Source organism: Macaca nemestrina, chromosome 1 (assembly GCF_043159975.1).
Source record: "Macaca nemestrina isolate mMacNem1 chromosome 1, mMacNem.hap1, whole genome shotgun sequence".
NCBI classification, from domain to species: domain Eukaryota; kingdom Metazoa; phylum Chordata; class Mammalia; order Primates; family Cercopithecidae; genus Macaca; species Macaca nemestrina.
The window spans coordinates 3525177-3548757 of record NC_092125.1 but is presented as its reverse complement, the minus strand read 5'-3'; the positions used below and the strand labels follow the sequence as shown (position 1 = coordinate 3548757).

The 23581-nt window shown below is 40.0% G+C and overlaps 1 protein-coding gene and 1 pseudogene across 8 annotated transcripts in view; one reads left to right on the top strand and one right to left on the bottom strand.

Annotated features, from left to right (window-relative positions):
* LOC105474699 (kinesin family member 26B) overlaps positions 1-23581 on the top strand; it is a 568793-nt gene that overhangs the window by 482830 nt on the left and 62382 nt on the right. For all 8 annotated transcript variants that reach the window (XM_011729515.3, XM_011729518.3, XM_071069292.1 and 5 more), the window contains one exon: positions 20056-20215. In XM_011729515.3, coding sequence (XP_011727817.2) covers positions 20056-20215 — 160 coding nt within the window. The remainder of the gene's footprint in view (positions 1-20055; positions 20216-23581) is intronic.
* Positions 7579-8187, bottom strand: LOC105474698 (large ribosomal subunit protein eL20 pseudogene; annotated as a pseudogene).

Below are 23581 nucleotides of genomic sequence, written 5' to 3'. Positions count from 1 at the left end.
GACATGAAGTCTTTGCCCATGCCTATGTCCTGAATGGTACTACCTAGGTTTTCCTCTAGGATTTTTATGGTATTAGGTCTAACATTTAAGTCTCTAATCCATCTTGAATTAATTTTCATATAAGGAGTAAGGAAAGGATCCAGTTTCAGCTTTCTACTTATGGCTAGCCAATTTTCCCAGCACCATTTATTAAATAGGGAATCCTTTCCCCATTTCTTGTTTCTCTCAGATTTGTCAAAGATCAGATGGCTGTAGATGTGTGGTATTATTTCTGAGGACTCTGTTCTGTTCCATTGGCCTATATCTCTGTTTTGGTACCAGTACCATGCTGTTTTGGTTACTGTAGCCTTGTAGTATAATTTGAAGTCAGGTAGCGTGATGCCTCCAGCTTTGTTCTTTTGACTTAGGATTGTCTTGGAGATGCGGGCTCTTTTTTGGTTCCATATGAACTTTAAAGCAGTTTTTTCCAATTCTGTGAAGAAAGTCATTGGTAGCTTGATGGGGATGGCATTGAATCTATAAATTACCTTGGGCAGTATGGCCATTTTCACGATATTGATTCTTCCTATCCATGAGCATGGTATGTTCTTCCATTTGTTTGTGTCCTCTTTTATTTCACTGAGCAGTGGTTTGTAGTTCTCCTTGAAGAGGTCCTTTACATCCCTTGTAAGTTGGATTCCTAGGTATTTTATTCTCTTTGAAGCAATTGTGAATGGAAGTTCATTCCTGATTTGGCTCTCTGTTTGTCTGTTACTGGTGTATAAGAATGCTTGTGATTTTTGCACATTAATTTTGTATCCTGAGACTTTGCTGAAGTTGCTTATCAGCTTAAGGAGATTTTGGGCTGAGACAATGGGGTTTTCTAAATATACAATCATGTCATCTGCAAACAGGGGCAGTTTGACTTCTTCTTTTCCTAACTGAATACCCTTGATTTCTTTCTCTTGCCTGATTGCCCTAGCCAGAACTTCCAACACTATGTTGAATAGGAGTGGTGAGAGAGGGCATCCCTGTCTTGTGCCAGTTTTCAAAGGGAATTTTTCCAGTTTTTGCCCATTCAGTATGATATTGGCTGTGGGTTTGTCATAAATAGCTCTTATTATTTTGAGGTATGTTCCATCAATACCGAATTTATTGAGCGTTTTTAGCATGAAGGGCTGTTGAATTTTGTCAAAAGCCTTTTCTGCATCAATTGAGATAATCATGTGGTTCTTGTCTTTGGTTCTGTTTATATGCTGGATTATGTTTATTGATTTGCGAATGTTGAACCAGCCTTGCATCCCAGGGATGAAGCCCACTTGATCATGGTGGATAAGCTTTTTGATGTGTTGCTGAATCCAGTTTGCCAGTATTTTATTGAGGATTTTTGCATCGATGTTCATCAGGGATATTGGTCTAAAATTCTCTTTTTTTGTTGTGTCTCTGCCAGGCTTTGGTATCAGGATGATGTTGGCCTCATAAAATGAGTTAGGGAGGATTCCCTCTTTTTCTATTGATTGGAATAGTTTCAGAAGGAATGGTACCAACTCCTCCTTGTACCTCTGGTAGAATTCAGCTGTGAATCCATCTGGTCCTGGACTTTTTTTGGTTGGTAGGCTATTAATTATTGCCTCAATTTCAGAGCCTGCTATTGGTCTATTCAGGGATTCAGCGTCTTCCTGGTTTAGTCTTGGGAGAGTGTAAGTGTCCAGGAAATTATCCATTTCTTCTAGATTTTCCAGTTTATTTGCATAGAGGTGTTTATAGTATTCTCTGATGGTAGTTTGTATTTCTGTGGGGTCGGTGGTGATATCCCCTTTATCATTTTTAATTGCGTCGATTTGATTCTTCTCTCTTTTCTTCTTTATTAGTCTTGCTAGTGGTCTGTCAATTTTGTTGATCTTTTCAAAAAACCAACTCCTGGATTCATTGATTTTTTGGAGAGTTTTTTGTGTCTCTATCTCCTTCAGTTCTGCTCTGATCTTAGTTATTTCTAGCCTTCTGCTAGCTTTCGAATGTGTTTGCTCTTGCTTCTCTAGTTCTTTTAATTGTGATGTTAGAGTGTCAATTTTAGATCTTTCCTGCTTTCACTTGTGGGCATTTAGTGCTATAAATTTCCCTCTACACACTGCTTTAAATGTGTCCCAGAGATTCTGGTATGTTGTATCTTTGTTCTCATTGGTTTCAAAGAACATCTTGATTTCTGCCTTCATTTCGTTATGTACCCAGTAGTCATTCAGGAGCAGGTTGTTCAGTTTCCATGTAGTTGAGCGGTTTTGATTGAGTTTCTTAGTCCTGAGTTCTAGTTTGATTGCACTGTGGTCTGAGAGACAGTTTGTTATAATTTCTGTTCTTGTACATTTGCTGAGGAGTGCTTTACTTCCAATTACGTGGTCGATTTTGGAGTAAGTACGATGTGGTGCTGAGAAGAATGTATATTCTGTTGATTTGGGGTGGAGAGTTCTATAGATGTCTATTAGGTCTGCTTGCTGCAGAGATGAGTTCAATTCCTGGATATCCTTGTTAACTTTCTGTCTCGTTGATCTGTCTAATGTTGACAGTGGAGTGTTGAAGTCTCCCATTATTATTGTATGGGAGTCTAAGTCTCTTTGTAAGTCTCTAAGGACTTGCTTGATGAATCTGGGTGCTCCTGTATTGGGTGCATATATATTTAGGATAGTTAGCTCTTCCTGTTGAATTGATCCCTTTACCATTATGTAATGGCCTTCTTTGTCTCTTTTGATCTTTGATGGTTTAAAGTCTGTTTTATCAGAGACTAGTATTGCAACCCCTGCTTTTTTTTTGTTCTCCATTTGCTTGGTAAATCTTCCTCCATCCCTTTATTTTGAGCCTATGTATGTCTCTGTGTGTGAGATGGGTCTCCTGAATAGAGCAGACTGATGGGTCTTGACTCTTTATCCAGTTTGCCAGTCTGTGTCTTTTAATTGGAGCATTGAGTCCATTTACATTTAAGGTTAAGATTGTTATGTGTGAACTTGATCCTGCCATTATGATATTAACTGGTTATTTTGCTCGTTAGTTGATGCAGTTTCTTCCTAGCCTCGATGGTCTTTACATTTTGGCATGTTTTTGCAATGGCTGGTACCAGTTGTTCCTTTCCATGTTGAGTGCTTCCTTCAGGGTCTCTTGTAAGGCAGGCCTAGTGGTGACAAAATCTCTAAGCATTTGCTTATCTGTAAAGGATTTTATTTCTCCTTCACTTATGAAACTTAGTTTGGCTGGATATGAAATTCTGGGTTTAAAATTCTTTTCTTTAAGAATGTTGAATATTGGCCCCCACTCTCTTCTGGCTTGGAGAGTTTCTGCCGAGAGATCTGCTGTTAGTCTGATGGGCTTCCCTTTGTGGGTAACCCGACCTTTCTCTCTGGCTGCCCTGAAGATTTTTTCCTTCATTTCAACTTTGGTGAATCTGGCAATTATGTGTCTTGGAGTTGCTCTTCTCGAGGAGTATCTTTGTGGCGTTCTCTGTATTTCCTGGATTTGAATGTTGGCCTGCCCTACTAGGTTGGGGAAGTTCTCCTGGATGATATCCTGAAGAGTGTTTTCCAACTTGGTTCCATTTTCCCCCTCACTTTCAGGCACCCCAATCAGACGTAGATTTGGTCTTTTTACATAATCCCATACTTCTTGCAGGCTTTGTTCATTTCTTTTTCTTCTTTTTTCTTTTGGTTTCTCTTCTCGCTTCATTTCATTCATTTGATCCTCAATCGCAGATACTCTTTCTTCCAGTTGATTGAGTCGGTTACTGAAGCTTGTGCATTTGTCACGTATTTCTCGTGTCATGGTTTTCATCTCTTTCATTTCGTTTATGACCTTCTCTGCATTAATTACTCTAGCCATCAATTCTTCCACTTTTTTTTCAAGATTTTTAGTTTCTTTGCGCTGGGTACGTAATTCCTCCTTTAGCTCTGAGAAATTTGATGGACTGAAGCCTTCTTCTCTCATCTCGTCAAAGTCATTCTCCGTCCAGCTTTGATCCATTGCTGGCGATGAGCTGCGCTCCTTTGCCGGGGGAGATGCGCTCTTATTTTTTGAATTTCCAGCTTTTCTGCCCTGCTTTTTCCCCATCTTTGTGGTTTTATCTGCCTCTGGTCTTTGATGATGGTGATGTACTGATGGGGTTTTGGTGTAGGTGTCCTTCCTGTTTGATAGTTTTCCTTCTAACAGTCAGGACCCTCAGCTGTAGATCTGTTGGAGATTGCTTGAGGTCCACTCCAGACCCTGTTTGCCTGGGTATCAGCAGCAGATGCTGCAGAAGATAGAATATTTCTGAACAGCGAGTGTACCTGTCTGATTCTTGCTTTGGAAGCTTCCTCTCAGGGGTGTACTCCACCCTGTGAGGTGTGGGGTGTCAGACTGCCCCTAGTGGGGGATGTCTCCCAGTTAGGCTACTCAGGGGTCAGGGACCCACTTGAGCAGGGAGTCTGTCCCTTCTCAGATCTCAACCTCCGTGTTGGGAGATCCACTGCTCTCTTCAAAGCTGTCAGACAGAGTCGTTTGCGTCTGCAGAGGTTTTGGCTGTGTTTGTTATTGCCCTGTCCCCAGAGGTGGAGTCTACAGAGACAGGCAGGTTTCCTTGAGCTGATGTGAGCTCCACCCAGTTCGAGCTTCCCAGCAGCTTTGTTTACCTACTTAAGCCTCAGCAATGGCGGGCGCCCCTCCCCCAGCCTCGCTGCTGCCTTGCCGGTAGATCACAGACTGCTGTGCTAGCAATGAGGGAGGCTCCGTGGGTGTGGGACCCTCCCGGCCAGGTGTGGGATATGATCTCCTGGTGAGCCTGTTTGCTTAAAGCGCAGTATTGGGGTGGGAGTTACCCGATTTTCCAGGTGTTGTGTGTCTCAGTTCCCCTGGCTAGGAAAAGGGATTCCCTTCCCCCTTTCGCTTCCCAGGTGAGGCAATGCCTCGCCCTGCTTCAGCTCTCGCTGGTCGGGCTGCAGCAGCTGACCAGCACCGATCGTCCGGCACTCCCCAGTGAGATGAACCCAGTACCTCAGTTGAAAATGCAGAAATCACCAGTCTTCTGTGTCGCTCGCGCTGGGAGTTGGAGACTGGAGCTGTTCCTATTCGGCCATCTTGCTCCGCCCCGATATGATTTCAACTTTTAAAAATGTGTTGAGAATTAGTTTGTGGTCTAACACATGGTCTATCATGGAGAATATTCCATGTACTGATAATAACGTTGTATTTTGCAGCACTTGAATGAAATGTTCTCCAAATATCTGTTAGATCCATTTGGTCTGTAGTGCGGATTAAGTTCAATGTTTCTTTATTGATTTTCTGTCTAGTTGATCTGTCCAGTGCTAAAGTGGAGTGGTGGACCGGGCACATCGGCTCACACCTGTAATTGCAGCACTTTGGAAGGCCAAGGTGGGCCAATCACTCAAGCTTGGGAGTTTGAGACCAGCCTGGGCAACATGGTGAAACTCTGTCTCTAGAAAAAATACAAAAATTAACTGGGTGTGGTGGCATGCACCCGTAGTGCCGGCTACTCTGGAGGCCGAGATGGAAGGATCGTTTGAGCCTGGGAGATTAAGTCTGCAGTGAGCCAAGACCACGCTACTGCTCTCCAGCCTGGGTGACAGAGTGAGACCCCATACCAAAAAATAATAATAAAATGGAGTGGTGGAGGCCTCAACTATTACTGCATTGGAGTCAATCCCTTTAGCTTTAATAATAACTGTTTTATATAATATATCTGGGTGCTGCAGTGTTGAGTGCATATATATTTACAATTGTTATAGTCTCCTGCTGAATTGATCCCTTTATCATTATATTAATATAATGACCTTATTTGTCACTTTTTATGTTTTTTGACTTACACTGTATTTTGTCTGATATAAGTATAGCTACTCTGGCACACTTTTGGTTTCTGTTTTCATGGAATAATTTTTTCCATCCCCTTGAAAGCTATACTTTCATTCTATGTGCATCTTTACAAATGAAATGCATTTGTTGGAGACAAAATATAGTTGGGTCTTTTTTTTTTTTTAAATAAATCCATCTCATCTATATATTTTATTTAAGGAATTTAAACTGTTTACATTCAAGGATGTCATTGACAGGTAAGGACTTACTTCCGTTATTTTGTAAACTGTTTAATGATGGTTTTGTATATCTTTTGTTCCTTTCTTCCTCTTTTATTGCTTACCTTGATGATTTGGTAGTTGATTGTAGTGATGGTTGACTCCTTTCTCTTTCTCGTTCATGTATCTGCTCTCCCAGTGAGTTTTCTAGTCTTGTGTATTCTTACAGCGGTAGTGATTGTCCTTTTGCTTCCAGATGTAGAACTCCCTTAAGCATTACTCACAGGGCCTGTCTAGTGGTAGTGAATTCCCTCCTTTTTTTTCTTGTTTGGGATAGACTTTTATTTTTCATTCATTTTCTAAGGATAGCTTTCAGCAATATTTCATCTTTTTTTAAGGATAGCTTTCAGCAATATTTTATAGTTTTTATGTATGCATCTTATGTTAGTCATATCTCTAAATCATGTGTTTGACGTTGTTGTAGATGGTATTTTTAATTTTTTTTGAGTTGGGGTGACAGAGTGACACGTAGGCTGGACTGCAGAGGCACAGTCATAGCTCACTGCAGCCTCAAATTCCTAGGCTCAAGTGATCTGCCACGTCAGCCTCCTGAGTAGCCAGGATTATAGGCACATGACATCATACCCAGCTGATTTCTTTTTGTATCATTTTTCTGTAGCAGTGGGGGTCTCACTATGTTGACCAGGCTGGTCTTGAACTCCTGGCCTTAAGTGATCCTTCTGCCTTGGCCTCCCAAAATGCTGGGATTACAGGTGTGAGGCACCACCCCCAGCCTTACATTTTAATTTTTAATTGTTTGTTACTATGATAAAGAAATGCAATTGAGTTTTGTCTATTGACCTCATATCCTGCAACCTTCCTAAACTTACCTATTAGTTCTAGTAACTTTTTTGTGGATTTCATCCATTAGATTTTCTATAGGTGACTATGTCACCAATGAAGAACATTTGACTTTCTTTCCAATCTGGATATCGTTCATTTATTGTACTTGGCTAGGACTTCCAGTACAATGTTAAATGGAAATGGTGAGAGTGGACATCCTTGTCTTGCTCCTAATCTTAGACGGAAGGCATTTAGTCTTTTACCATTAAGTATGATGTTAGCTATAGTTTTTAGTAGATACCTTTTATTAAATTGAGGATATTGCCTTCTACTTACATATTGCTGAGGATTTTTTGTCAGGAATGGCTGAATTTTGGTAAATGCTTTTCCTGCATCTACTGAAACAATCATATAGTTTTCCTTTCGGTTTGTTAATATGGTAAATTATATTGATTAGGTTTTTTTGTTAACCAACCTTGCATTCCTGAAATAAACCTCACTTGCTCATGGTATAAAACCCTTTGTATTTGTTGCTAGACACAACTTATTTTTTTGAGTTGGGGTCTCCCTCTGTCACCCAGGCTGGAGTGCAGTGGCATGATCACAGCTTACTGCAATTTTATTTTATTTTATTTTATTTTATTTTATTTTATTTTTTTTATTTTTTTTTTTTTACTTTTTTTTTTACTTTTTTTTTTTTTTTTTTTACCAGGGCATTCCTGAGTTTATTTGGGGCATACCCAGGCGAAAGCCCTGCACCTAAAAGAAGGTGTTGGGCCTCTTGGTGGTGAAGCGTGGCTTGTGCTGACGGCGCAGGACCCGGTGGGGCAGCGGGAACTTGATCTTGGAGTCATGGAACTGCTTGACAGCCGGCCGACGGCACTTGCTGGCCGCGATCTCCTCCACCTTCATGATCTGAATGGAGTGGGCCCGGGCGCGGTGCCGGGCACCCATGTCTCGGTAGCACTGGGTGACAGCGCCCACAGTGGTCAGGTCCCGGTATTCCCGGTACATGTTGTGGGTGCCGCTCCGGGAGTCATAGCGCAGCTAGATTCCGAAGTTCTTCACTCGCAGTGGCGACTTCTCAAACACCTGCCCACAGTAGACAATCTCCCCTGAAGATTTCTTCATCTTCTTTAACTGAGATACGAAGTACCAGAAGCGGGACTTGGCGACGACATGATTAGGTGCAAAGATTCGCATGCGGTAGAGGGGTGGTGTGTGGCATTTGGGGGTGGGCAGGCAGCGACCCACCACCTTGTACTCTCGTAGTGTGCCAGAAGCCTTCATGGCGTCCTCTCCGCTCTCGCAGCCACCAGCAAAAGGACCTTACTGCAATTTTAAACTCCTGAGCTCAAGCGATCCTTCCTTCCATCTCAGCCTCCCAAGTAGCTAGGATTACAGTGTGCCCCACTCTGCCCACCTAATTTTTTTATACTTGTTTTGTAGTGATGAGGTCTTGCTATGTTGCCCAGGCTGGTCTTGAACTTTGGGCCTCAAGCACCTCAGCCTCCCATAATACTGAGATTGTAGGAGTTAGCCACCATGCCTGGCCCTAGATACAGTTTTCTAATATGGCTCTTTAATATTTTATGTAGAATATTTTTTGGCAATGTTCAGGGGGGATATTGGTCTGCAGATTTGTTTTTTGTTTTTTTTTTCCAAACAACATATGTGTTTGCTTTTGGTATCAGAGTAGTATAGTATAACTTGGAAAGTATTTCTTCCTATTTTCAGGAAGACTTTGAGTAGAACTATTATTATTTCTTCCTTAAATGGTGGGTAGAATTCACCAGTGCCTCCATCTGGTCCTAGAGCTTTACCTGTGGAAAAGTTGTGAACTACAGATTCTATTTCTTTAATGAATCTAGGCCAGTTTTATTATATATTACTTCTTGAGTGAGCTCTGGAATTTTGTATCTTTCAAGAAATTTTTCCATTCTTATACATTGTTTAATTTACTGGTGTAATGTTTATTATCTTTTTGATATCTATAGAAACTTTAGATTAGGCCATCTCATTCCTGATATTGATCATTTGTGTCTTTCTTCTTCCCAGATCATTTGTGCTAGGGATTTACAAATTTTGTTGATCTTCTCAGAGAACCAACTTTTGATTTCACATCGATTTTTCTCCATTGTTTTTGGTTTTCTGTTTCATTGATTTCTGCTATTGTGTTGCTTTTTTTTTTCCTTTCTGCTATTATTTTGTCTATAATTTGCTCATCTTTTTCTAATTTCTTAAGGTGGAAGCTGAGGTCATTGATTTGAAGCCATAGTTGCTTTCTGATACAGGCATTTAATGCTCTAAGTTTTGTTTTAACCCATCTTCAGGGATATTCACAAATTTGGATGGGTTGCATTTTCATTTCTATTCACTGAAAAACACTTCAAAATGTTCATTTTGAATTTTTCCTTGACCATAGGCTGTTTGGGGCCAAGTTGTGGAGTTTCAGAATATTTGGAGATTTTTCAGATATTGTTCTACATTGACTTCTAATTTGATTCCATTGTATCAGAGAACATGCTTTGAGTGATACGAATCCTTAACATTTATTTAGACTTGTTCTGTGGACCACAATACTGTGTATCTTGGTAAATGACTTGTGTGCACTTCAAAAGAATGTCTGTTCTGCTATTGTTGGGTTGAATGTTCTGTGTCAAGTAGATATTTGATAGTATTGTTCAAATCGATATCCTTATGGTTTTCTGGCTACTTGTCATACCAATTTTGAGATGGGGGTATTTGAAATTGCCAACTATAATTAAAGATTTGTCTGTTTCTTCATGCAGTTCTGTCAGATTGTTCTTCATGGATTAGAACATTAGCCACATAAATTTTTTAATTGTGACCACTTAATAATGAATTATCTCATTTATCATTATAGAACATTCTTTTTTGACTGTAACAACATTTTTCATCTTCAGTCTTTTTGGCATTTTTAAATTGTATATCCTAGTTGTCCATATTTTTGGAGTATACATATTTTGATGCATGTATACAATGTATAGTGATCAAATTAGGATAATTGGGATATTCATCACTTCACACATTGATCTTTGCTTTGTGTTGGGAATGTTTATTATTAACTATAGTTCTTCTACTGTCCTATTGAATGCTAAAACTCATTCCTTTTATCTAACTGTATGTTTGTGCCTACTAACCAATTTCTCTTTATCCTACCCTCTGCCCTTCCCTTCCCAGCCTCTGGTACCCACTCTTCTACTCTCTATCTCCATGAGATCCACTTTTGTAGCTCCCACATAAGAGTGACAACATGGGATATTTATCTTTCCATACCTGACTTATTTCACTTAACATAATGACTTCCAAGTTCATCTGTGTTACTTAAAATGACAGGATTCCATTATTTTTAAGGCTGAATAATATTCCATTGTGTGTGTGTGTGTGTGCGTGTGTGTGTGTGTGTATCACATTTTCTTTATTCATTTACCCACTGATGGACACTTAGGCTGATTCTATATTTTGGCTGTTGTGAACAGTGCTGCAATAAACATGGGAGTGCAGATACCTCTTTGATAAACTGATTTCTTTTACTTTGGATATATACTCAGCAGTGGGATTGCTGGATCATATGGTAGTTCTACCTTTAAGTTTTTTGAGAAACCTCCAGAATGTTTTCCATGATGGCTGTACTAATTTACATTCTCACCAAGTGTGTGAGCATTCCCCATTTCCTGCATCCTGTCCAGCATTTGTTTTTTGTCATTTTGATAATAGCCATTGTAACTGAGGTGAGATGAGAGCTCATTAAGGTTTTGATTTGCACTTCCCTGATGATTAGTGATGCTGAACATTTTTTCACATACCTTTTGGCCATTTGTGTATCTTCTTCTGACGAATGTCTATTCAGGTCTTTTGCTCATTTTTAATTGGATTATTTTTGGGGTTTTGGCCCATTAAGTTGTTTGAATTCCTCATATATTCTGGTTATTAATCCCTTTTCAAATAGTTTGCAAATTTTTCTCCCATATTCCATATGTAGGTTATCTTTTCACCTTGTTGTTTCCTGTTCTGTGTAGAAGCTTTTTAGCTTGATGTAATCCCACTTGTCTATTTTTGCTTTTATTGCCTATGTTTTTGAGGTCTTACCCCAAAAATATTTGCCAGACAAATGTCCTGTAGTATCTCCCCAGTGTTTTCTTCCAGCAGTTTCATAGTTTCAGGTTTAAATTTAAGTCCATTTTGAGTTGATTTTTATAATGTGGTAAAAGATGAAGATCTAGTTTCACTCTTCTGCATATGAATATCCAGTTTTCCCAGCACCGGTTATTAAAGAGATTGTCCCTTCCCCAATGAGTGTTATTGGTGCCTTTGTCAAAAATGAGTTGGCTGTAAGTGCATGGATTTATTTCTGGGTTTTCTATTATATTCCATTGGTCTGTGTGTCTGTTTTTATGCCAGTACTATACTCTTTGCTTACTATAGCTTTGTAGTATAATTTGAAATCAGATAATGTGATGTTTCCAGCTTGGTTATTTTTGGTCAGTATTGATTTATCTACTGCGGGTCTTTTGTGATTCCATAAGAATTTTGAGATTTTTCTTTTCTATTTCTGTGAAGAATGTCATGAGTATTTTGATAGGGATTGCATTGAATCTGTAGATTGCTTTGGGTAGCATAGACACTTTAATAATATTAATTCTTCTAATCTATGAGCATGGGATATTTTTCCATTTTTGTGCTCTTCAATATCTTTCATTGGCGTTTTATAATTTTCCTCATAGAGATCTTTCACTTCTTTGGTTGAATTTTTACTAGGTATGTTTTTGTAGCTATTGTAAATGTGATTGCTTTCTTGATTTCTCTTTCTAGTTCATTGTGGTGCAACATTAGGTTGTGTGTTTATTTTATATCCTGCAACTTTATTAAACTCATTTATCAGTTCTAAAAGTTTTTTGGTGGAATCTTTAGATTTTTCTAAATATAAGATCATGTCATCTACAAACAAGAATAATTTGACTTCTTCCTTTCTAATTTGGATGCCCTTTATTTCTTTCTCTTATCCTATTGTGCTGGCTAGGAATTCCAGCACTATATTGAATAATTACAGTTTATAATTCACTGCTGAGCATCCTTTTCTTATTCCAGATCTTAGTGAAAGGTTTTCTATTTTAACTTATTCAGTATGACATAAGCTGTGAGCGTGTCACGTATGATACTTATCTTGTTGAGGTATGTTCATTCCATAAATTTGTTGAGGATTTTTATCACAAAGGGATGTTGAATTTTATTAACTACCTTTCCAGCATCTATTGAAGTAATTCATATTTTTTTCCTTGATTCTGTTGATGTGATGTTTTAAACTTATTAACTTACATATGTTGAACTATCTTTGCATCACAGGGATGAATCCTACTTGATTATGGTAAATGGTCTTTTTAATATATTGCTGTCTTCTGTTTATTGGTATTTTGTTGAGGATTTTTGCCTCTTTTTATCAGAAACATTGTCCTGTAGTTTTCTTTTGTTGTTATCTTTGGTTTTGGAAATAAGGTCAGGCTGGCCTTGTGGAATGAGTTTGGAAGTATTTCCTTCTCTTCAATTGTTAAAAATAGTTTGAGTAGAATTGGTATTAGTTATTCTTTAAATGTTTGGTAGATTTCAGCAGTAAATCTATCAGTTCCCTGGCTTCTCTTTGATGGGAGACTTTTTATTACTGTTTCAATTGATTACTTGTTATTGGCCTATTCAGGTTTTTATTTATTCACAGTTGAGTTTTGGTAGGTTGTATGTTTCCAGGAATTTATCCATTTTTTCCTAGATTTTCCAATTTATTGGCATATAGTTACTCATAATGGTTGCTATTGATCCTTTGTGTACCTGTAGTATCAGTTGTAATGTCATCTTCTTCATCTCTGACTTTATTTAGTTGGATCTTCTGTTTTTTCTTAGTCTAACTGAAGGTTTTAGAATTTTGTTGCTTTTCAAAAAACAAACTTTTTATTTTGTTGGGGTTTTTCGTATTATTTTAGTCTCAATTTCATTTATTTTTGCTCCATCTTTACTCATTTCTTCCTACTAATTTTAGGTTTGGTTTGTTTTTCTTTTCTAGTTCATCGAGGTGCAACATTAGATTGTTTATATTTGGAGTCTACATTTTTAATGTAGGTATTTATTGCTGTCGACCTCTCCCTTAGTGCTACTTTTTCTATATCCCGTGGGTTCTGGTGTGTTGTATTTCCATTTTCATTTGTTTCAAGAACTTTTTAAACTTCATTCTTAATTTCTTCATTGACCCATTGGTCATCCAGGACCATGTTATTCAATTTCCATGTATTTGAATAGTTTCTAGCATTTCTTGTTATTAATTTATAGTTTTATTCTGCTGTGGTTACAAAAGATACTTGATATGATTTTGACTTTTTACAGCTTGTTGAGACATGTTTTGTGGCCTATCATATGGTCTGTCCTGGAGAATTTTCATGTACTGATGAGAAGAATGTGTATTTTGCAGCAGTTGAGTAAAATGTTTTGTGAATATCTGTTAGGTCCATTTGCTCTAGAGTATTGTTTAATTCTGAGGTTTCTTTGTTGATTTTTCTGCCTGAATGATCCATCCATTGCCAAAAGTGAGGTGTTGAAGTTCCTTACTGTTCTTGTATTGTAGTCTACCTCTCCTGTTTAGATCTACTAATATTTGCTCTCTCTATATATATACACATATATATCCTGCTATTTGGTCATATATTTGTAATTGTTATATCCTCTTTCAGAATTGACTCCTTGCTGAATTATTATATAATAATTTCCTTTGTTTCTTTATGTAGTTTTTCACTTAAAGTCTATTTTATCTGATCGAAGTATAGCTAGTCTTGATCATTTTTGGTTTCCATTTGTATGGAATGCTTTTCCCATCCCTTCACCATTAGTCTATGTGTGTCTCTATAGGCAAAGTGTGTTTATTGTAGGCAACATATAGTTGGGTCTTACTTATTAATCCATTCAGCCACTCCATGTCTTTTATTTGGAGAATTTAGTCCATATACATTCCATGTTGTTATTGATAGGTAAGGCCTTCCTACTGCCATTTGATTACTTATTTTCTAGTTGTTATGTAGTGTACCTCCTTACTTCCTTTTTTATTTTTTGTGGTTAAGTGATTTTCTTTGGTAGTATGTTTTAATTTGCTGCTTTTGTTTTTTGTATATCAATTATAGATTTTTTGCTTTAGGTTACCACGAAGCTTACAAAAAACATCCTGTAATTATAACAAGTTATTTAAAAGTCATACCAATTTAACTTTTCATTGTAGCAGAAGAAAAGAAACAAATCAAAAAGAAAAAAACACATACACTTTAATTTCCTTGTGTTCCTATATTTTAAATTTTTGATGTCACAAAATCAAAATTTGCCTACCTCAAAAATTTTGTGGTTATTATTCTTAATAGTTTTGTCTTTTAATCTTCTTAATAAAAATATAAATGGTTTAAATGCCATGATTACAATATAACAATCACATTAGCATTATTTTTCCTATGCTTTTAAGAACTTCTTTAGCATTTATCATATGCTAGGTCTGGTAGTGATAAGTTTTCTCTGAGAAAGTCATCTCTCCTTCATTTCTGAGGAGTAACTTTGCTAGGTGCAGTATCCTTGGGGGACAATTTTTTTCCCTTCAGCACTTTGAATAATATCATCTCCTCCTGGCCTGTAAAATTTCTGCTGGGAAGTCTGCTGCCAGGTGTATTTGATGTCTGTTGTATGTTATTTGCTTTTTTCTCACTCTCTCACTGTTTTTAGGACCCTCTTTGCCTTTGACCTTTGTGAGTTTAATTATAATATGCCTTGGGGTCTTCTTATTTGGGTTTAATCTGATTGGTGACTTTTGACCTTCATGTACTTGGATATTTATATTTTTCTCTAGGTTTGGAAAGTTCTGTGTTATTTATTTATTTATTTATTTATTTATTTATTTTTTTTTTTTTGAGATGGAGTCTTGCTCTGTCGCCCAGGCTGGAGTGCAGTGGCTGGATCTCTGCTCACTGCAAGCTCCGCCTCCCGGGTTCACGACATTCTCCTGCCTCCGCCTCCCGAGTAGCTGGGACTACAGGCGCCCGCCACCTCGCCCGGCTAGTTTTTTGTATTTTTTAGTAGAGACGGGGTTTCACTGTGTTAGCCAGGATGTTCTCGATCTCCTGACCTCGTGATCCACCTGCCTCGGCCTCCCAAAGTGCTGGGATTACAGGCTTGAGCCACCGCGCCTGGCCTGTGTTATTTCTTTGAATAAGCTTGCTACCTCTTGTCTTTCTCAGTTCTCTAACTCCACTAACCCAAATATTTGCTTTTTTGATGTTGGTCCATAGGTCCCAAAAGCTTTGTTCATTTCTTCGTCTTTTTTTTTTCTCTTCTGACTGTGTATTTTCAAATAGTCTGTCTTTGAGCTCACTGATCCTTTCTTCTTTTTGATCAATTCCTCTGCTATGCTCTATTGCATTTTTCATTTCATTTATTGAATTTTTTACCTCCAGGATTTCTATTTATTTTTTAAATTTTTCTCTGAACTTTCTCTGAGACGTTTCTCTGAGCTTTCTTGAGGTTCACTGAGCTTCCTTAAAACTACTCTTTTTAATTATTTGTTTGAGAGATCACACATTTTCATCACTTTAGGGCCAGTCTTGGTGCCTTACTTTGTCCCTTTGACATCGTATTTCCCTGAATGTTCTTGATGCTTGAAGTATGATGATAGCTACACATTGAGAGATTAAATATTTTAGTCTTCCTAGTCTGGCTTTGTTTGTGCCTGCACCTCTTCAGAGGGTCTTCCAGGGATTCTAAGCCCACTGACTATTATGTTCCCTATCTGTGATCACCACAGTCATCTCAGCACTAGAGGATACTCTATTCCCAGGCTTGCTGTGAGTCTCACAATGGCTTTCTGGGCCAAACGGACCTGGGGAAGATCCAAGGACAGGACTTGTGTTATGTGGGAACACTGGCCACCAGGGACTGGAATCTTGAAGACTGTCCTAGTGTCCCAGACCAGTGTACTTCCCTGCAGGCCTCTGCACAGGTGTGTCCCAGACCAGGATACTCCCCAGCAGGCCTCTGCACAGGTAGGCTGGGTCCCCAACCATAGCAAGAGAGGCAGAAGTTGAGACTAGACCCCTTCAGGATCTGCTGTGAGGAGGAGGCTGATGGGCCTTTCTCATTGGCTGAGACAGGCATGTGTTACTCAGCAAGTCTCTGCACAAGTGGAGTAGTTTCTTACCCATAACAGGAGGAGCTAAAGCCAAGACCAGGCCTCCTCACCATCTGCTATAAGATGGAGGCTGGCCAGGAGCCTGTAGTCCCAGCCACACAGGAGGCTGAGGCAGGACAATGGCGTGAACCCGGGAGGCAGAGCTTGCGGTGAGCCGAGATTGCACCACTGCACTCCAGCCTGGGGGACAGAGCGAGATTCCGTCTCAAAAAAAAAAAGGATGGAGGCTGGCATACCTGCAACATTGGCTCAAATGGGCATGCATCTTCTAGTAAATCCCTGCATAGACAGGATAGTTCCCCAACTATCAGCAGGAGGAGCTAGAGCAGAATCTGGGCCCCCTTGGGATCTGCTGTGGGACAGATACTGAAGGGCTCAGTCTCAACTCAGAGGCATGTGTGTCACCCAGCAAGTTCCTGTACAGATAGAATAGTTATCTGACGGCAGAGGGAGGGTCTGGAGCTGTGACTGGGCCCCCTTGGGATCTGCTGTGGGACAGAAGCTAGAGAGCCCAGTCTTGTATCTGAAGGTGTGTCTTTCCCAGGAGGACACTGCATCAGTAGGATATTCCATGACTGCAGCAGGAGGTGCTGGACATGCCTCCCCGCAGGTCTTCACGTAAATGGGATAGGTCTTTGTCTTCAGTCTCTTTTGTCGAATACTGGTAGATTCCAACTCTCCTGGTTACTGTTTGCCTTATCCGCACTCACACGTTTAAACTACTGTTTATTTCTATTTGAAGTGCATTTCTCATAGGAAGCATATAGTAGTGCCTCACTTTTTTATCCAATCTGATGATTTTTGCCTTTTAATAAGGGTATTTTAGACTATTTCAATTTCATGTGATTATTGATATCGTTTGGTTCAAAATACTACTTTTCTGTTTTCTGTTTGTCCCATCTGATCTTTGTGCTCTTTTTTTTCTGCCTTCTTTTGGATTTATTTATTAAACATTCTAATTTCTATCTTTTGTGGGTTTATTAGCTATTACTTTTATTGCTTCATTATTGCTTTAGTGTTTGTAACATACATGTTTAAGTTACCACAATTTAATTTAAAGTGATATCCCACTTATATAAGGAATAAAAACCTTATAATAGTATACTTCCATTTCTCCCCTCTGACTTGTGTGTTATTGCTATCAAACATTTTAATTTTACATGTTACTCACACTTTACATTGTGATTTTTGTTTTAATAATCTTTCAAAGAGATTTAAAGTAATAAAAATTACATATTTACCCATGTGGTTATCATTTCCAAAGCTCTTCCTTCCTTCATCTGTATTCCTGGTGTTTTTGCTTATGGTGAATTCTTTTAGGATTTTTAAGTCTAAAAATATCTTTATTTCCCTTTTGTTTTGGAATGATACTTTTGCTGGGTGTATATTTTTAACTTGACAGTTTTTAGTATTTTAAAAACATTGCTCCACTGTCTTCTCACCTGTATTATTTCCAATGAGAAATCTGCCATCATCCTTGTCTTTGTTCCTTTATATGTAATGTGCTTTTTTCCCTCTGGCTCTTTTTATATCACTGGTTTTGGGCAGTTTGGTTATGATATGCCTTGATATAGTTTCTTCATTCGTGCTTGGGGCTCACTTAGCTTCTTGGATACATGGGTTTATGATTCATTAAATGTGGGGAATTTTTAGCCATTATTTTTCTCAAATGTTTTATTTGTAGCACACTCTGTGTCTTCTCCTTTAGGGACCCCAATAACACATAGCAGACACTTGAAGTTGTCCTACAGCTCTTTTTTTCCTGTTTTTTATTTGTTGTTGTTTTTTCCCCTGTATACTTTATTCTGAATAGTTTTATTGCTAGATCTTCAAATTTGCTGATTTTTCATTCTGCAATATCTACTCTGCCATTCATCTCATCTAGTATTTTTTTATCTCACACAGTGTAGTTTTTATCTCTAGAGGTTCAGTTTTGGGTCTTTTTTTTTTTTTTTTTTTTTTTGAGACAGTCTTGCTCTGCCGCCTAGGCAGAGCAAATTGTGCAGTGGCACAATCTCGGCTCACTGCAAGCTCTGCCTCCCGGGTTCACACCATTCTCCTGCCTCAGCTTCCCGAGTAGCTGGGACTACAGGCACATACCACCACACCCAGCTAATTTTTTTTATTTTTAGTAGAGACAGGTTTCACTGTGTTAGCCAGGATGGTCTCGATAGTTTTGTGTCTTTTTAAATATATATTCCATGTTTCTACTTAACTTTTTGAACGTCTGAAATACAGATGAAATAACTGTTTTAATAAATAGCTGCTTCTGTCAATTCTAACATCTCTGCTAATTCTAAGTTGGTTTCAATGATCTCTTCATTATGGGTTTCATTTTCCCAAGTCTTTACTTTGTAAATATTCTTAAGCTTTGTTTTAGAATGCAGTTGTGTTACTTGGAAAGAGTTTGATCATTTTTTTTGTTTTGCTTTTAATATGTGTTAGATGGGATCAGGTCAGTGTTCAGTCTGTGGCTAAGTATGGAAAATACTTCTGGGTGTTCAACCCGATGCCCCGTGAATCGTGAAGTTTTCCAGGCTGGCTGTTAGGAAGTAGCACGATTCCTGGCTTTGTGAATAATATATGTAAAATTAAACGATCTCCAATCTTCTTAAGTGGTTAATTTCTGAGCCTTGAATAGTTTTCTCACATGAATGTTGTGTTAGTCCCTTTTGCATTGCTGTAACAGGATACCTGAGGCTGGTGATTTATAAAGAGGCTTATTCTGTTCACAGTTCTGCAAGCTATATAAGAAGCATGGCCCCAGCATCTGCTTCTGGTGAGGCCTCAGGACGCTGACGATGATGGTGGAAGGTGAAAGGAGAGCCGGCATGTCACATGGCAGGAGAGAGCAGGAGAGAGAAGGGGGCAGGTGCCAGCCTCTTTTAAACAACTAGCTTTTGCATGAAGTTAAAGAGCAAGAACTCACTCATTACCATGGGAAGGGCACTAAGCTGTTCACGAGGGTTCCACCCCCAAGACCCAAACACCTCCCACCAGGCCCCATCTCCAACACTGAGGATCACATTTCAACACCAGGCCTGTGATTCTCAGTGCTGGAACCTGCTGGGAGGTGTTCAGGTCATGGGGGTGGACAACCCATCTCCACCACTGAGGATCACATTTCAACATGAGATTTGGAGCACACAGACATCCAAACTATATCAGATGTGCTGACCAGCACTCAGTTGAACCCTTGACGGACCTTCTGCAAATCTCTAGAGTTCTTTCCTCTGCTGTACTCTGTCTTGTAAATTGTTGCCACCTTGGTCTCCCTGTACTTCGGCAGCAGAAGTACTCATGGGCAAGTTACTTCACTTTTCGGAACTGTTATTTTCTCATCAATACAGAAAGGATAATAGTATGTAGCTTATGATTTTATCATGGCAATTGAATGAGGCTGATGTTTGTACAGCACCTGGCACTTGGCAGATACTCAGCAAATATTTGGGTCTTCCCTGTCTCTGCACCTGGTTGTTATTTCTTCCTGATTTTTGCCTTTGGTTTGCAACCTGATTCCTGGCTGAGCTTTAGGTTGGGTTCTGTATAATGATCAACCAAAGCTGGTAATCACTCATGAGCCATTCAGGCTTTAACTTGATGAGTTTCAGAATTCTGCTGTTCAAATGGCATTTAGGTAGAAATGTAGCCTCCTATCATTAGACATTTATTTTCTCCAAAATCTCATTCAGTTCAACCTGCAAGAATTATTTGAATTCATTTATCTGTAGTGTGACTGTCAGTAGACTTTAGAAGGTCAGTGGTGTGTGGTGAAAAGAATTTAAGAGGACCAATGCTATTTGCAACCCCAGCATGATTTTGCTGGGGTTTCCTAGTAGGTCGTGAACTTCAACCTTTTACTCCCCCTTTTCATTTTTCCTCAGGTTTCCCAAGGAGCTACATGAAGAACAGATGAGTGTTTGTCAGAACTTAACCATTTCTCTTTTATCTTCTCTTATGTGGCAGTGTCTGGAGGTCGCAGCCGCCTGCATCTCATTGATCTCGGCAGCTGTGTGAAAGCTCTTAGCAAAAATCGAGAAGGAGGCTCAGGACTGTGCCTCTCGCTGTCTGCTCTGGGCAATGTCATCCTGGCTCTCGTCAATGGCAGCAAACACATTCCATACAAGTAAGTGGCTCTTCTACTCAAAGAATGCGGTGGGGGTAAGCATGGTGTGGGACGCTTGGCTTAGTGCCATCTGGGGAGAGGTGTGCCACAGAAGGACAGCCTGGACCCCATTCTAAGTTCAGTGCCAGAGACCAGCCTTAGCTAACAGTTGTGTAATGCATGATCTCCCATATTCAAAACTTTTGGAAATACTTAAATCTACTCCAGTTCTAACTTGAGGCTACTCAAGTTAGAAGAAAATAGGAAATTATCTCAGTTGAGTTCTCCACTCACAACTGAAGGGCGTGGGCCATTGTCACCATGAGAAAGATACGCCTGTTTCACAGTGATGAGAATGAGGGTGGAAGACTGGCTTACCCTTAGGGGTAGGGCCACCAGACTCAACCAAACAAATACAGGCTATCCAGGCAAATTCGAATTTCAGATAACCAACAAATAAGGTTGTATTATACGTATGCACCCCAACATTGCGTGGGACACTCCTGGTGTCATGTATTTTATCTGGCAGCCCCATCTAGGGAGTTTAGAAAGCTGGGAGAATTAGCACCGCCTTCCCATGCAAATGTTTAGTCACTTCCAGGATCCTTCCTGTCTCTTTATTGCTGCTCCAAGACAATTAAATTACAGCCGCTCCTATGTCTGGCAGAGACAAAGCCACTCCACCACCATCACCCCAACTAAGCGTTCTCATTGGACCGTGTGGTGGCGGGCCATTGACTGGCTGGCCGGGCTTCTGCCAAGGCCCAGCTGAGCCTCTTACTAGCTGCATGAACCTTCATTCTTCCTAAAATGAGGGCTAAAGTTATACATGTTACTTACGTCACAGAAATTTGAGGCTCAAAATGATAAAACATGTATAAAAGTTTATTGTAGAATTTAGGACACTATGGCCAATAACCTATGATGAAAGTCTGGTAACACCTATCTGGTCAAGCCTATCCTCACCTATTTAAAGGGAAAAAAACACTGGCCTTACAAGGTTGCCATGAGGATTAACTAACTGTATGTGGATTCATGGTTTTATCTGTAAAAATCTTACAAAACCTAAGTTACTTGTATGGGAGGAAAAAGTCGAGCAGTGTATTCTATAATGACCGAGATTCAGGATGAGTGCTGGAGTTTTTCTTTCCCTCAACCCTATGGACCGACTTTAGGAGCTTAAATGGTGGTTACAATCCTGTCCATCTCATTTCTAGAAATTTGGAATCCTAGTTGGATAAACCCAGAAATGGTTTTCCCAGCTCTTGTAACAACACTTTTCTATAGGAAAAAAAATTTTAAGTTGAAGAATTAGAGTTTCATTTGATGTCATTTCTGTAGTTGAATAAATTCAACGGGTGGGGAGAAAGGGCAGGGGAGGGCAACCGTTGGAGTTGGAGATGAAGGGAAGAGTTGCTGGCCCTCACTGGTTTCCATAAAATGAGAATCATGCCTGTTAATGTCATAACTTCATAGATCATGGCGTAAATAAAATTCCAAATTGCACCTTGTTAGGAGGTCATTGATTACATATTTTACTTAAAGATTTTCCACTGTTTCTGCAGGGCGACATGCTTTTATGATTTCTATAAATAGTTGTTGAATTGATGGTGAGAACACAGATGCATGTAAACATGAAACTATTTTTAATTTAAAGTAACTTAGTTAGAGTTGGGTTTTGTTATAAATGAGTAGGGAAACATTAAAAATTGTTTTTATGGCCCAGCGTGGTGGCTCACACCTGTATTTCCAGCACTTTGGGAGGCTGAGGCGGGAGGATTGCTTGAGCCCAGTAGTTCGAGACCAGCCTGGGCCACATGGCAAAAACCTGTCTCTACAAAAATACAAAAATCAGCCAGGCGTGGTGTTACATGCCTGTAGTCCCAGGTGCTTGGGAGGCTGAGGTGGAAGGGTCAATTGAGCCCAGGAGGCAGAGCTGCAGTGAGTTGAGATCATGCTACTGCACCAGCCTGGGCAACAGAGTGAGACCCTGTCTCAAAAAAAAAAGAAAAAAAAGAAAAAATTTGTATGAATTGTTCAAGCCTCTTGTTAATTAAGCATATTTTTAACATGCTGGCCCTAGCACCGGGCCGCCTGCGCTCCTGGGAGACACCTGCACTCACCAGTCCCTGCAGACAGCTGCCTGCCTCCATTCCAGGAGTCCCCTTCCTTCTATTGTGGCACCGAGAGAGTGATCATTAAAGTGTTTCTGGGTCTCAAGCACAGACTAGCATCCACGCGGTGTCAGCACAAGACCCAGTCCTGGAGCTGTCCCGTGGCCTGGTTGAGCTATTGATGGCGTGAGTATAGACTCACCAGCTGTCCTTGCCCTGCCCTGCCTAACACACCTCATCGAGACCTTGCTGGGTTGCCTGGTGCCGGAAACATGGTGGCCTGGCTGTCCAGCCAGCACTGTCCTCCCCGAAACATCCATTGGCCGGTGCATTTGTTCTGCCACCCCTCAGTGTCCTTAATGCCCTTTACTGTGCGTGATCTTAAAAAGACCCTTGCTGTCATGTTTTCTCTGAATCTGGGCCACAGCCTAGATTCATATTTAGCATCTGCAAATTTACATTTACAAAGTGATTCATCAACTAGAAACTGTCTTCTTTTGAGGTACAGAAAGATAAGGTGAAGATTTACTCAAATCACCCGGCCAGTGGGTGGCGGGATCAAACTGCCTCCCTTTTCACAGCTTCAGAGGCCTTGACAGTTCAGAGCTGCAGACCCACGCCCCCTTCTCATCAAGCTCTCTAAAGTCAGAGCTGCCTTTGCTCCGCACGGCAGGGGAGCCCAGCACAGCAGGAAGGCCCAGATTTCTGGTATCAGCTCCATCGGCACTCTGAACCACATTATGCAGCATTTTGTCAGCATACTAAACACCTTCAGGGTGTCACACCTTGTCTTTGCAATGGGTTCCTTAGAGAACGGAAGTTTCCTGCCCTTGTGGTTTCCTGTTACTCCTCCTGCTCACTTACGGGGGAAGAAAAATAGAAACAAAGATAGAAAACCAAATTCCATCTTCTCTTCCTTCCCCTACCCCCAAAACACAGACACCCCACTACCTCTCCATTTGTCTCCCCAGACAACTCTGTGCTTGGAACCTGCGTTACTCGTGCTTGCTCTGGGAAATTCACTGGAATGTGCACAGAGGGGCTGTAGCCTGTCTTCATTCCTCTTCATCATTTTACCAGGCTAGTTGTCATGTGAGCAAAGCCGGAAAGTGAGTTTGGATTCATTACCCATCCCAGGCATTCCCACAGGCACCCTCCATGTGCGCTGAGTGGGTCTGACTTTGCAAATGATATTGCCCTTGAAGATGCAAGAGACGTGGAGCAGGTTTCCAACCTCAGCCATTATATGGCACAGGCACATTGCACAGCACAG